A 15,997-nucleotide genomic window follows, 5' to 3' on the forward strand; every position below is an offset into this window, starting at 1 on the left:
CCCTTACTTTGGTATAACGTTCAGGTCCTCATGAGGTCGTTGAAGACCCCAGTCGTAATTTTTTATTGCTAGAAGCTTTTTAATAGTTCTAGAACACTGTTACCTTTTTCTTCTATAACAGATCTGTCACCATCTTGTAAAAACTGTTATAGAGTAGAGTTCCTTTTTGATCTGGAACAGTTACAGAACGTGTTTGCTGGGTAGGAACAAAATATGGTAACAACCAATAATTAATTCATTTTAGGGATTTTAGTTGAATATGGATTGTATCTAGCTCTAGGGGAAATGGGAAAAGAGCAGATCGATCGTGCACACGTGTACACAATATTTTAAATTTACAATTCAAAATGAAAGTTTAAACATTGAAAATCTTTAAACCTTTAAATAGACTTAAATGGAATCCAAATACAATCAAACTTGAATATAACATCCCCGGATATACCTCTTCCGAGAATTGGGAGTGTGCGATGGTCACACATCCGCGAGCACAAACATGTGCAAACAAAAGCGTTTTCAATGTTTTCATCGGAAACGGCGCTCAATCTGGGTTTCCCCAGTCGTTTAGTCGAGGTCTAGCGTTGACAATTTTTCGTGATGCATGAAAGTAAAAATTTTGAAAAATTCAAAATGGCGCCATACGAAATATTCAAAAACTCGCATTTTCTATGATTTTCGTCTGAAGATCTTCACATTTTGAAAAAAAATAAACTGCATTGTTACGAAATGTATAGTTGAAGTAAATATCGAAATTTTCACTACAGTATAACAGGCGCCTTATTGCTATTTTCAAAAAGTTACATAATTCTTACAAATTTTAACAAAATATGAAATAAATTCACTTTGTAACATTACAATTGATTTTTCTTCAACATTTTGAAGATCTTAAGACGAAAAGCATAGAAAATACAAGTTTTTTATTATTTTGTAAGGCTGCATTTTGAATTTTTCAAAATTTTACTTTTATGCATTGCGGAATATGTTTCTTCACAATAATGTGGCATTTTCACTAACGCCTAAAAAATTGTCGCCGAGAAACAATAAAATAATGAGTTTGAAAAAAAACTTTGGGCGGCCAACTTTAGTTTTTTCTATATTGTAAATTTTAGTTGTCATTCCGGTAATAATCGTTGAATAGAGAAGAATTAATATTTTCAGATTTCAGCGTAAAAGTAAAGATGATTATTCTATTATTTTGATTGCGCGGTTTTTCCATCTGTTTAAAATGTCATTATAAGAATAGCCGAATAGGTTTCTATTCCCCAAAAGAGAATGTGTTTTTAATATATTTAATAGCTTGTAATTGTACCGACAGATAACCTCACAAAAATGTCTCCCATTCCCCAAAAGTGTTCAATTTTTTAGAATATTTACTTCCTTCTATTTTTTAGAATATTTAGTTCACAAAATATGTGGGCAAAGTGGTCTTTGGCTGCCAAAGCGAAGCGCTTGCGCAGTCACGTGAGATTCTGGAAAGATTCAGCGAAATTAAAACAAAACAGTTAAAATTCAATTATAAACCTAATTCCATCCTTTCGTAAATTAAGAATGAATTAATTAATAACACCAGGCATATCAACTTGTTTGAATCCAGCTCCAAAGTGCAAAATGAGGAATTTGAACTTGTCAAGAAGAAAGCGAATGATTTGAAAGTCAAAGTGGTAACTCTCGACCATGCTCTCAATTTCAACGAACAAGCGGCTCTGAATACGACGCTATAAATTCATGGCTTACCCATGAAGCCGAACGAAGACCTCATGGCCTCCTTGGAATCTGTCGCCAGCGCTCTAGACGTGAATATTCGTAAGGATAACATTGTAAAACGGTCTAGGATCATGAAAGCACCTGCAATGACTCACTCCTCCATCCCCTCGATCATTGTAGCCAAATTCGGAAGACAAGACCTACGGGATGAACTTATTGCAAGACGTAAGGTTATTATGTATTTGATTCTTTCTTGTCGATCATTAGCAGTACTTTATTGTTTATGCTCCTGCGACATAGATAAATATCTGTCATATTTTATATACATTTCATACATTTATATGTATATATATAACTGTATTTGAACTTTACTATATATAGTAACTATATTTGAACTTTACCTATTAATTTCACAATGGAAACTTTAAATATTTGTCACGTTAATGCTGAATCTTTACCTGCCCATTACCTTGAATTTAAATATCACTTTATGTCCTGTTCTTATCATATCATAGCCATATCTGAGACCTGGCTCAAACCTAACATGTGAGAGTGTGTCCTCTTGCCAATTACCCTAGTGCTGAATATCTTTTTATCATGGTATCCTCGCCTCATGATAGTGCGTTGGTGGGTGTAATTTACAAACCTCCTAATGCCTCCTACAACAGGGAGCTTGAGAATGACATTTTTAACCTTATACCCAATTATAACAACATTGTACTCACCGGTGACCTAAACACAAATCTTAATGCTACCAACAATTTAGCTCACCATTTAAAATCAGTAGTTTTCTCTGCCGAATTATCTATCGTTCCCTTTGATACGACCCACGACACTGATAATTCTAGTACATGGATTAACTTGATGATTGAGGATGATTTAGACAAGGTGATTTCTTCTGCTCAACACTCATCTCATTCCTCTCAAACCATGATCTTATCAGCATCGAATACCAGTTCTCCGTTAGTCCATCCAATAGTGTAACTCCCCTGCCCATACGCAATCTTAAGAATATAAATGACACTGAATTTCTTAAGCACCTCTCTGCTTATAATTAGAATAGTATTTTTATTGAAAAGGATATAAATAGAGACGTAATTCGCCTGACTACATTTTTATCTTCAGCGTTTGACAAATTTGCGCCACTCCATACTCCCAAAGCAAAGAAGACGTCTACTCCTTGGATCTCTGCTTATATCAAAAATTTGATAAAATAAAGAGAAAAAACGTAGACTGGCTAAAAGAACAAAAAATAGTATTATTTAAGCCGAATTTCGTTTTTTATTATTTTTTATTTTTAGCTACAATTGGAAATAATTAAGCTTTATCAAAATGAGGGAGGTTTGTCTTCATGTTGAGCTCCTATTATGAGAATTTTTTGCATTGCCCATTTCTTCTGTATTATGGATTGCACTGCTTGGACACAAAATGGTTAACTTTTTGAGAATCACCCTTATGCGATTCTACGTAATGCGTCATTTTTATATGTGCTTTGCACGTTACAGCATAACAAGACATGTAAATATTTCAGTAAATCATTTTTTTCATTGAAAAATTATTATCAGTTATTATCAGCGAGGCAACCTTTTATCACTTTCCACCGTTTTCCTATTCCGAAAAAAAGACATGTCAATAAACAATTACAAAAATAAAGAAGATAAGTCGCATGTTTATTCTAATTTAAAAATTCTCGCACCGAGGAGTGCAGCTTTACCGACAGTGCACATGCATGGTAGTACGATCAAATACGTCTGAGCGATTAGCACCAAACAGCTGTGAGTCGCCTTTGTGTTCCATTCATGTAGTTTTCTTAAACACTTTACTCTCATTTTTTAGCAGTCACTCGGTTTGTTTTAAAAAAGTAGACAGCAAGCACATATCTCATAACCATACAACCGCTTTTAGTGCCAGGAAAATCTTCAGAGTGCATTTTAAAAACCTAAAACACGAATTACCTTCGACCGCTGTTGATTTTTGACTGTGTTATATATTTCGCCATTTTTGTGCGTCCCGTTCCAACAGCCTTAATTTATACATTGCAGAAGAATAAATTTCATTTTTTGTTTACACTCCACAGTTTACACGGCTGTATATCGTATCGTGACGCATGTCCCTGTCAATAAAAATGCACTGGCGACGGGCACTAGGCCGCCAGTGCCGCTTCAGTGGCTGTTTTTACTGATTTTCAGCAACTAAACGGCACTGAGAAATGGTAAGACGGTCATATAATGGTCCTATTGTATTCGTCATGTACCGGGCGGGCAGAGTTATTTACAGTACTTGGCCGTAACCAACCTGACTCCCTTTTTAGAATTTTCTTTCAATTATTGAAACTTTTGTTTAATTTATGAATTTTCTCATTATAGATATTCATAATTATAACTTATATACTAACATACTATCTTAAAGTTAAATTAAAGGAGCACTTGCAACAAACTACAGAATTTTGAGGTACGGGCGTAGCACAACCTTTTTCAAAGTGACCCGGCACGCCGCAACGGCGACAGATCACTTGTGACGGAGTCCCTCGCCGCCCGCCTCCCTCTACTCCCCGGCCGAAGGCTACACCCCCTCTGAATATTCCTCTCATCACTTGTGCTTTTATTTTTAATTCTTCATTATTTTTTCCTTTCCCAGCTATTAATGTATATGTCCTTGTATCCCCTCCATATGGCCTCAATCAATTTCCCTGATATGATTGACACTTATTTGATTTTATCCCTTCATTTTTATCAATCTTTTCAGCTTCTCGGTTTTTAAATAAATCTTTAGCATATTTAATTTCCCATTCAGCCGATCTGGCTGCTAGAATTGCTTCCTTAAGAGATCTTGTTCTCCCTATTCTGACCATTAACACCATTCGTGGATCCAGCCCCATAATAAAATTCTCACATGCGGTATCTCTGGCCGATTTAATCATTTAATAATTGATTTAATCATCTCAAATAACTCTATTATATTTTTTATCAAATCGACTCACGGGCATGATTTTTCCATCGAAAAATTTGAAAAGAAACTCTAACGCGGCTTTAAATGGCATTGGATAAGGGAGTTCAGGTACCGGAAAAGTAAACAATTCCGACGCGTTCAAATTTGTACCAGGGGGAAAATATCCCGTGCAGACAGTCTGGTGGCCGCCGGTCGGGCCCCGATCGGGAAAAATGTGGGCCCGATAGAGTAATCAGTCTAGCACCGGACCGTAAATGAAACGCCCTACCCGACAGGTTCCAGATCTGGGCATCCAAAATGGGGGCCTAACATGACCCCTTTAATTTTTGTATTTTTATAATTAGTAAAATTACAAAAGTTTTTATATTAATATTTTTTCTACATTGTATTTTACAAAACTTTAATGTTTAAATATTCTTTATTGTATATCTTTATACATTACACCTCATTTTCAACATTTAACCTATAATTTTACTAACACGGAAATTCATAAATTTGTTATAAGGTGATCTCTATTTTCAAAATATCAGCAACAAAATATAAAATTCTAAAAAGCTGGAAAATATTTTTTTATTTACATAAATAGTAAATGCTCTCAAGATAACGTCGCTTTCTCGAATGCATTGCTAGAAATCTTCAGAAGCCAAAAATGAATTTTGATGTTGATTCTAGTGAATTAAAGCTTACCTTTGCCTTCATTACGGATATAAGAAATCTCACCAACAATTATGTGATTCCTAAATCGGAATCTACTTTTTGCTTTTAGAATTTAAAGTCGATGAAAGAAAAACAATATCACGACGATAACAGAAAACTTAAAAGAATCTTGTCTAACCTAACCCAACCCGACGTGGTTTTGACGCTAGCCACACCATCTGCCCCCTTGCGGCCACATATGGAAAATCCGACGAGCCCAGATCGAAACTCGGGAATAAGTTGGGCAATTTCTGCACGGGATCCCAAAAGGTGGGTACGTCACTAATTTAAATCTGTCCGCAAACATCCTATTGCTGCATCGCTTAAATTAGAAGCTTGAATTTCGCTTGCTAAATTTCGCACTGTCCCATTTAAAATAGGGGTCTGCACTGTATGCACCTGGGTAGCTACAGACACTGAACTACCGGGCATTGTAAAGGAGTTATCCCCCTAGTCACCACTCAACCTAAGGTATTTGATCCAAGTAGTGAATCTGACCTATTTTAAGGTCCCTCAATATAATTAAATCTATTATTGGCATTTCCATTGTCATGCGCGTTTTCACTGCCCATATCCCGACTTGAATCCGCTATTTTTTATTTTATTTTAATTCTTCCTACTAAACTTTTAACTTCACCCCCAAATCTAGCAAATTAATACCTAAATTACTCAATCAAAAATCATTAGAGAGTGAGACATGGTTAACAAATAAATAAATTTGCGAAACGACTCACCTTTTTGAAGTTTTCGATGAAAACTAGCTATAAAAATATATTTTGCGACACAATTAATAAAATCCCTTTTAAATTTTAATGTCTTAATCATTCACACACCCATAGACTATTTTTTCTTAAATATAAAGTAATCTCGCGAGCTAGTGTCTTCAGAAACAGCTGATCCCTTTTTTCTCCTTGATTGATCCAGATTTTTTCCACGTTGCCAGCGGTGAGAAAGAGGTATTACTACATGGTCTCCTGCAGCCTGCGTCTACGAGCCCATGATGCAGGTGTTTACAGTTAGCCTCACGGATTAAAAACCACTTACTTTTTTTTTTGAAATTTAAAATGTATTGTTTAGTTTGTTGTTTTCAAAACAATTTCTCTTTGAACAAAAGAAAAGGATTTCTTATAATCCTCCTAGAAATAATCAATTGGACACGATTAATAACGATTAAGAGTTATCAAAATTTGAATCGGTTTAAATTGTTGCTATTTGTGTCTATTGTTCTTGATTGGATTAAATTGAGTAAAAGCACTTGCCTCCCAGTGGGCATAAAACTATGAAAATCCCAAGAACGTCCTTGGAACGTTTCTAGGACGTACTATATCAGGCCAATCAACGTCTGTAAGACGGTCAATGTCCTAAATATGGCCTAAAGACGTCTTAAAGACATGGAGGTTATCGGGACACCTTATGTACTGACATCAGGCGTTTTAAGAGCAATCCTAGGATGACCAAAAGACATGGTATTAAAGCCGACTTATGGATGTCCCAAGACGTATCTAAGAGATCCTTCATTTTTGGCCGACTTGGCTGCAGTACATCCCCTGCAGTTTTAGTTTGTAGCTCACATTAAGCACATATGCTAGTAGATTACAAATTAGATTTGTAATAATTTAACAAAAATTTTAGGTACATAAAAATACAATGTATATTCAGGCAGTATACCGAATGAAAAGTCGAAAGTATATGGGTTAACAACATGTACAAATCATGCCCGTTAACGATATCTTAGTCATGATAGTATGATTATCAAGTGTAGGCAGTTAGATTTAGCGGTTATATTATTGTTAAACGTTTATTTGCTTCTTTTTAAATTCATATTGATGGAATTTGTTTGGAATAGTAAACTCTACTGAAAATTCCTATATAGGTTCCGTGATAGGAATCTGCATAGGATCCTGTACAGGATCCCACATAGGAACCTATATGTTTCACCTATACGTGTCACATATAAAAAATGACATAGGATTCTATTAAGGATCCTATATAGGATCCTGTGTATGTTACTGTATTTGAACATATCCAGGCGGCAGTAGTATTCTATGGCACCTACGGCTGCTATTAGTTATACTATTAGTTAGGCACCATTAGGTACGTTACTAGGGAAGGTCCTATACAGGCATCTATATAAAAATCTATGTCAACCATATAACACGTAGGTTCCTATATAGGAATTTTCAGTAGGGAAAAACCGCTTGTGAATAATTAAGGCAAAATCAAAATGCTGTATAGTGACAAATTAACCTCTAACTCAGAATAATGTATACCCAATTGAAAAAGATTGGAAACATTGATGGCGCCAATATTTTGAAACTCAGACTAAATAAATTGCAACAAATGGTTTTAATTCCCTAATCACAGACATTTTTTTATAATCCATGATTCCTGAAACATTGTGATCAATGGCCACATATTTCTATGATTTTGGTCAAATTTTTCATTGAATAGTCTGATAAAAGTTTATTTTTGGTCCTTGTATCCATTTTTTCATTCTCATAATTTCATAAAGTCTTATGTAACAGTGGACGTTTTTTGATATTTTAACATATCAAAGAATAAGAGGTTACTTTTAAATTTACGAATTTTCTTAAATTATGAGTTGTAAATGTTAAAACTAAGAAATCATTAATTTTAAAAGTAAGTAATTCAGAAGCCAGAATTTTAAAATGCTAGTTTTGAAGTTTCTGAATTTTTACTAATTCAAATCAAATCGAAAGAAGATTAAAAATGTACATTTTTTATACTTAAATTTCACATGGCATAATTTTAAATTAAATAAAGTTAAAGGCTTTTGAATCTGTGTTGTACAATTTCGAATGCTTTATTTGTAAAAAGTCTCTCGAAGGCTTGTAAATATTACATATATTACTGAACGCTTTAACTCAAAATCAATGTTTTAAACTGCCACTTCGATTGGTTTAATTTGCAATTTAGTCTTAAATACTTTAAATTAGAAAAATTTCAGCTTTAGAAACTTAAAATTTAAGTTTTATAAACGGAGAGAATTTTCAAGAATTTAATGCACGGAAGCGAGTGATTCTAGTTATAAAATGTTCACGTGATTTTAAGTCTCCAACTCTGTGATCTAAAAGCATAGAATTCCAGACATGAGAACAAAGGGCCTGGCCTAATACCTGAAACTCGGAGGCCTATGCTTTAAAAGCAAGAGCTCCGAGATCTTAGTTCTCGTGCCAAAGCGTAATAAAAGCAAGAAGTAGAGCCGTGACCAAGTGGGCAAAAAATAAGGATGTCCTGGAGACGTCTTTGGGACATCCCTAAGACGTCTTTTCTAACATGTCTTTTAGTCATCCTAGGGATGCTTTTAAAACGTCTGATGTCATTACAAAAGATGTCCCGAGAACGTTTAAGTCTTCAAGACATCCTTAGGTCATCTTTAGGACATTGGACGTCTTAAAGACACATGTAATGTAAGACCTTTCCATAATAATCCAACATGATTAGTTGAACGTGACTGTTTTTAGTATATTTTTTCGTACACTAGAAGTTATATGGGTCAGTAATATACCGCCAATATCATGATCAATAATATCATTATAATAGTCATTAAATTTTGGCGAAAAATATTCATACATTAGATTTTCAAACACTTCACACTTTTCGTGGTTCATTAACTCGAAAATAAAATTCTCAAATGGTTCGACTATCTTCATAGAAACATATTGTTTGGTTAATAGTTCTAAAATTCGTGACATAAAATCCTCTACCAAAACACGTAAAGCCTGAAGAATTCCAAAATATTTATTCGCACACAACATAGTATTTATCAAACCAACAAAGCTATCTTTTTTCATAGCCATAGGGAAAAAAATTTGGTGATGTTGGTGTCCCTGTAGATACGACTGCTGCGTTTAACGTGTGGTAGCTGTTTCTTTCCGTACATGGGCAAGTTAATGCCCGTTTGAGGGACACTTGCTGCACCTTAGAGAAAGGGAGCGAGAGAGAGCAGTTGCCTCTCAACATTGGGGACGCAGCGCTACCTTAGTGTGGGTAGCATCTGCACCATTGCGCAAATAGTGCGATAGGGGCACGATTAGCGCGTCGTCTATCCTTTATAGGAAGTGTGTTTGGCAGTGATTTCACAGTGTATGATTTTAACATTAGTAGTAAGAGACCACTTCGACCTGACACGCCTTCCACTATTCCTCAACCCCCCTTACAGCACTATGGCGGCGATTCCCTCGCAGGTGGTTGTGTGGCTATGAAGAGCTGCCACCCTTCACTGCATTTAAATCTAATAATAATGATACAAGTCTAGACACGTTTCATACGCGAAGCTTGAATGTCATTGGTTTAAAATAAAAATAGAAGGGTTTAAATATCGGTTTGTGCTTGTTTTCATATAGGTCAAATGCATACCTATCATAGGGAAGTGTGAGTGTTAGTGAAACACTGAAAGATGTATAAGAGTGTCTCTTTTACACTCATGGGTATGACTGTTATAAATTGAACCTTAATATATAGTCAGCTCTAAGACGGAAGCAAATGTTTACAATTTTCATTTTTATTTTTAAATCACAATGAAACTTTCTTAACTAAAACCAAATCATGAATAATGACACAGTGTACAAAGCAGACAATTAATTACGGGGGTTGAAGGTCTAAAGATCATGAGAAAAGATTTTCAAAATAGAAAACCAGTGACGGTGCTATGGTAATCAATGTGTGAAACTTTCATAAAGAAAACCAAATCATGGATAATGACACTGTGTGCAAATCAGGAAATGAATTACAGGGTTAACAATCTAAAGATCATGTGAAAAAGATTTTCAAAATAGAAAAGCAATGACGGAGAAGGTCTTTTTGGTAGAAGAGCTGCAAATGCTATGGTGATAGTGAGAGGGTCATATGTAATAGTATTTATTCCGTAACATTTTTCCAAAGGTTTTCATTTTCGGATGAAGCTCAGTTTTATATATATGCACCAGCGTGAGGCACGGTCGACAGTAATTAGTTTTCACAGTGTATTTTGTACAATTGCTGAGTGTGATAAATTGAACTGTGTTCTGTGAGGAGTTTATCAGTGTAGATTAAAGTTGCCAGTTTGAGTGTACAATAAACATCAATAATGTGCATGGATAATGAAACTAACCAGAAAGCGATTACTCACCAGAGAGAAGATGGCAGACTGCTTCTTCTTGCCACGTTCGAAGGGTACATCACCCACTGTTATTCAGTAGGTTGAGTTGGTAACGTTGTGCAAACAACCATGCAAACGAAGGATGATATACCTTTACTGATGACATTGAGGAAATATATAAAAATGTAGAGAGAGACGAACTTTACAATAAATAATATACAAAATGTCATTGCTAAGTAAAACTCTTTTTAATTTTTTAGTCATTACATTTTTCTAAAAGTGAATATTTGAATATTTGGTGAGAGAAGTATAGCACGTGATCCTAGAGTCACTAAAAAATATAATTAAAAAATACACGGCAATATAGTAGTAGTAGAAACTGATGATGACGAGACGGACTTTGACGAGGATATTATACCAGATTCGCAAATGAAAACAAAATAAAAAATCGGAAGAATTAGTGCAGGAAAATAGACGTAAACAAAAGGATGACAGAGAAAAAGTTAGACAAGAGAAAATGCAAGAAAAATTAAAAATTAGAATGGAAGAAGAAAGGGAAGTCAGAATAAAGAAAGTTGCACAAATTAGAGATGCAAATTTAAAAAGGAGTGTAAATTCAAAAATGATAATATAAACAGAGAGCTTGCAAAACAATATAAATTGAAAATAGTTCAAAGAAAACAGGATAAATACGGGGCAAAGATCGTTTCAAAGGGAAATCTCGAGGAGGTCCAGAAGAAACGAAGAAAAGTTCTTCAGGAAGTACAAGAGGAGCAAAAAATGCGCAAACAAATTAATGAATCTACATCTAAATTAAAAAGAAAAGTTTTATGTGAATTACATGTATATATACATAACTTATATTGCAAAACTACGGTCTATAAAGAATGAATTATTTTCAAATGATTCTTTTTCCAGAAGTTCGAAATTGTGTGAAAAGCACATTATTGACTCAAAAAGGGTCAAATAGGAAGCAGAGCCCAATTGATATGACAGCAGCGGCAGATATTAGTGCGATTTCAGGCCCATCCATAGCTATGGAGGTTAGCTTATCTCCCACAGCACAAGACTCTCATGGTCAGTCGATGGCTGATGAAGCTGTCGAAAGTCTCTCGGATGATTTACATGATGCTCAACCACAAGGTAGGAATGAGAGAGACATTGTAGCCCCCTTTATAATAAAAATTATTGAAACTGACTAATACGTAAGAAAGTTTGACACAAATGGACGAAAATTAACTTTCAAAATTGTACCTCCTCGACAGAATAATCCTGTTCTTTGGTTGGAATTAGCCTTTTTAGAATTGTACAATTATATAGTCCCGTGGTGCAAGGAAACAGATGTAGTGGTTATTATGTTTGGATCGGCTAGGTTTAGCAAAGGTGTTGCCTGGAAAGCGTCTTTACCCCTTAGTAATCTGAATTTCGAAGACTTGTAAAAATTAGTAGAATCAGTAGTTCAAAGTGCCATAAGTTTTAATATTGATGACACCTTTGTCGTAGAGATTACACGCGTGAGTGTAATAGCAGGGAAAGGCCGTGTGAAGTTAACTAGCAAAGTTTAAAAAAAATCAGTTTATACTATAACTAAAAACAATAACACATTTTTACCACAGGCCTCGCAGTAGCGATTGCGAATGCAAATCGGCAGTCTGATCCAAGTAATGACAATTTCAAAAAAGAGTATAGAAGTATAAGCGATAGGTATAAGCTCAAAGCTCGAATTAGGGCAGCTGAAAAGCTTACTAGAGATGCTGGTGTGATAATACCAGATATTGGATGTTGTCTGTCTGAGCTAATTATATATTAGAAATATCTGGCAAAAGCTCAGATTGTCATTACAGTTTTTAATTTTAAAGATTTAGATAAAGGTAGTGAGATCAAACACAATATTTATTAACTTTATGAAGGTTCGCCGTCATGTAAGGGCAATGCTGACATTAATAAAAAAAATGATAATATTTAAATGTGGAGACTGTTGACGGTATTTTTATGGAGTCGAATGTTTCAGGAAACATTTAATTTCCAATTCACACTCTACAGGTAAAAGTATTTGTGCTTTATTACAAATATGCAATGGTTGTTCAAAGTTACTTAACTCTGTGGAAACCAAGAAAGGGGAGGTACATAAATGGGGATTCTCTAATTGTATAATATGTGAAAAACTTTGGCCAATTAATCATTTTTGTTTTATGGCACCCTTACAAATTAAAAAAGTTAAAAGAGGACAGTCAAAAACTAAAAAGGTTGCATACATTTTCTATGACTTTGAAACACAGCAGTGTGAAAAGGCCGAAAATGAAGAATCAAACAATATTCACAAACCCAATTTGTGTGTAGCAAAGCAGGTTTGTGAAGATTGTATGAACGATCCTGATCCTAACCTGAAATATCAATGGTGTGGTTTACGTCAGTATATTTTCGATAAAGATCCTGTAACTCAGTTCACTGAGTTCGCTATTCGTGATTTGAAGCTTTTTGATGAGGCCGTATTCATAGCAAACAATGCGAAAGGTTTCGATGCTCTATAAATTCTTAGAAAACTCATTAAGAATAGAGGTACTAATGAACCGCCAGAGCTTATTTTAAATGGTACTAGCGCAATTTTGCTAAAAGTGCAAAAAACACGATTTATCGATAGTCTTAATTATCTACACATGCCATTATGTACTATTCCGGCAGCCTTCGGTTTCGAAGAGGCAAAGAAAGGTACGTTTGCGCACCTCTTTAATACACCACAGAATGAGTTATATGCAGGTAAATTACCCGACGCACATTTTTACTCCCCAGATACAATGTCCTTAGAGGGCCGTAAAGAATTTGATAAGTGGTACGAAGGATTGATTAAAACTAATTACATTTTCAATTTCAAAAATGAAATTAGAACTTACTATACAAATGACGTTGATATTCTTCGTACTGCTTGCCTAACTTTCCGAGAATTATTCATCAAAGTTACTAATGTTGATTCTTTTGTCGAAAGTGTGACCGTTTTGAGCGTACAAGGGCCCAAACTGAACGACTTCGAGAAAACGGATACGAAGTAGTTGAGATGTGGGAGTGTGACTTTGATAGGTTACAATCCAGAGATTTTGAATTGAGAGAGTTCTTAAAAGACCATCATCTTCTAATGCACGGTGCTATTAATCCCGGCGATGCTCTCTACGGGTGAAGAATAGGAAATACATTTTCCTATTATCAGGCAAGAGACAATATTCATTTAATATAATATTCATTTATTTCAAAATATGGAAAATTTCCCATGGGCCACCCAAAACTTCGTATTGGTGATGAATGTAAGGAATGAACTGGACCAGATAATGATTTAGATAATGTCGAGGGTCTCATCAAATGCAGTGGATTACCACCTACTGAAATCTATCTGCCTGTTTTTCCTGTCTGAATGCACGGTAAACTTAAGTTCCTTCTGTGCAGAACTTGCTGTTAATTGCAGTTACAGCAAGATTGTCCACATGCAGATAATATCAGTAAGAACGAAATAGGGGGACCATGGGTTTCTGATGAACTTAAACTAGCTGTCGAAAATGGGTACAAAATAACATCGATTTTTGAGATTTGACAATGTGAGACAATTCAGTATAACCCGAACTCAAAGATCAGTGGTTTGCTGGTACAATACATGAATAGATTTTTTAGCTTAAACATGAAACCAGCGGATATCCTTCAGATTGCACTACTGATGAAAGCAAAACATCATACGTCAAACCAATTATCGATTTAGAGGATATTCAGCTGGATCCGGAAAACATTTTAAAATACTGGTTTACGATCACTGGCTAAGCTCTATTCTAAATTATTTAGGCGTTGTATAAGGACGAAGACGTAGTCCTATCGCCTATTACTAACGTAGTAATAGCCGCATACACAACAGCGCAGGCTCGTTTAAAATTGTATTTTTACTTGAAAAACTAGATCGTCGTGTTATCTATTTTGATACGGATTCTGTCATTTTTGCTAGAAATAAAGAGGCAGGTAAATATACCCCACTTACAGGATGTTTACTACGGGATATGACAAATGAGCTCAAAATTTATGGTTCGAAAAGTTATATTGAAACTTTTGTCTCGAGTAGGCCAACATGTTATGCCTTTAAAGTACGGTCATCAGATGACAAGCAGCACCATGTTTGCAAAGTGAAAGGTATTACTCTAAATTATAAAAATTCCCAAATCATCAACTTTGACTCTATTTGCGATCTTGTGGTTAATAAGGCTGCCCCGATTCATTTAAATTCATCTCTTTCATGTGGTTACATAGAGAATAAATAGGTAAAACAGATAATTCCACACAATTTATTTATTTATAACATATAAAGGCTAAAATGAATGATCTCTCATTCAAAAACTTTGCATAAAAACTATCTCAGCAAGAAATGAAAAATGTTTAGGTACACTTGTTTCACTGAATTAAATTATATAAACTTTCTGTATTCTAATAATAAGAGTATTTACTCTTTGTGCTTTCAGAAATGATCTTACAATCATTTGAAGGCTCTATAATACACTGTGACCAGAGCGTTTTGAAGGATACACTGTTCTGCTGCAGTCAAACAACTCTAGATATGACACCGGAAGAAATCATGGCGAGTCATAAATATGATGACTACTTGTGCATAGGGTCCCAAAACTTTACTTTTAGTGATCCTACTCTTTTATAATTTGAAAATAATTATACCGTGCTTAAAAAAATTTTCTATGAATAATTTATATCAAACCAAGTTGTTTTAATGTACAGAAAATTATGAATATCCTGATCAATACACAATCATTGTTATGTACAATCTTAAAGAATAATAATTGAATAAAAAATGTGTTTTCATAATATGAATAGTCTAATTTTACTCGCTTTCCTTTATATTTTTCGTCCCTACCCTGAATATAGCTGAAAAACTATCTTTTCTCGGCGAGGGATGGACGACGACGACAGCGGCGGGGCAGTAGGAAACACGCCTTTATGAACTTAATTTTAGGGGCGTGTGGAAAGGCACATTAAATGAGCTCATGAAAGACGCCTTGTGTAAGTGGTATTAACTCAAAACACTGACATCGCGAGGAATTAGCTAATTAAAAAATGAAACAAACAGGGCGCTAATAACATTTTTCGAATAACAATATGCCAATTTCAACAACAAAAATTCATAAATTTTTCATATTTCATATTCATGTATAAATTACAAGGTTTGACTGAAGATGTATCACTATCAAACACGGACACGCGCTGGAAGCATCCTTTCACGCCACTAATATGTGGTTCAACAGTTTGTGGTAAAACTTTATTTGTAAAAAAGTTTCTTCAAAATCTCAATGAAATATGCGATACACAAATCGATCGAATAATTTTCTATTATTCTGAGTGGCAAACTGTATATAAAGAATATGGAAAAGAGATGAAGTTTCATGAAGGATTACCACAATCTTCTGATTATTCCAATGGTTCGAGGCCTGAACTTGTAATTCTCGATGATTTAATGAGAGAATCTTCGAGTCACACAATTGTAGATCTTTTTACTAAAGGAAGTCATCATAAAAA

The 15,997-nt window shown here is 34.7% G+C and overlaps 1 protein-coding gene across 1 annotated transcript; it reads left to right on the forward strand.

The window, feature by feature from the left end:
- Nucleotides 1-1,635: 1,635 nt before the first annotated feature.
- On the forward strand, nt 1,636-15,148 carry LOC117179147. The gene is made up of 2 exons (XM_033370834.1): nt 1,636-1,926; nt 14,935-15,148. Exons 1-2 carry the CDS (start codon nt 1,734-1,736, stop codon nt 15,123-15,125), a joined length of 384 nt encoding a protein of 127 aa, XP_033226725.1. The 5' UTR covers nt 1,636-1,733; the 3' UTR covers nt 15,126-15,148.
- Nucleotides 15,149-15,997: the final 849 nt, after the last annotated feature.

This window comes from Belonocnema kinseyi, chromosome 8, assembly GCF_010883055.1.
Source record: "Belonocnema kinseyi isolate 2016_QV_RU_SX_M_011 chromosome 8, B_treatae_v1, whole genome shotgun sequence".
NCBI lineage: Eukaryota > Metazoa > Arthropoda > Insecta > Hymenoptera > Cynipidae > Belonocnema > Belonocnema kinseyi.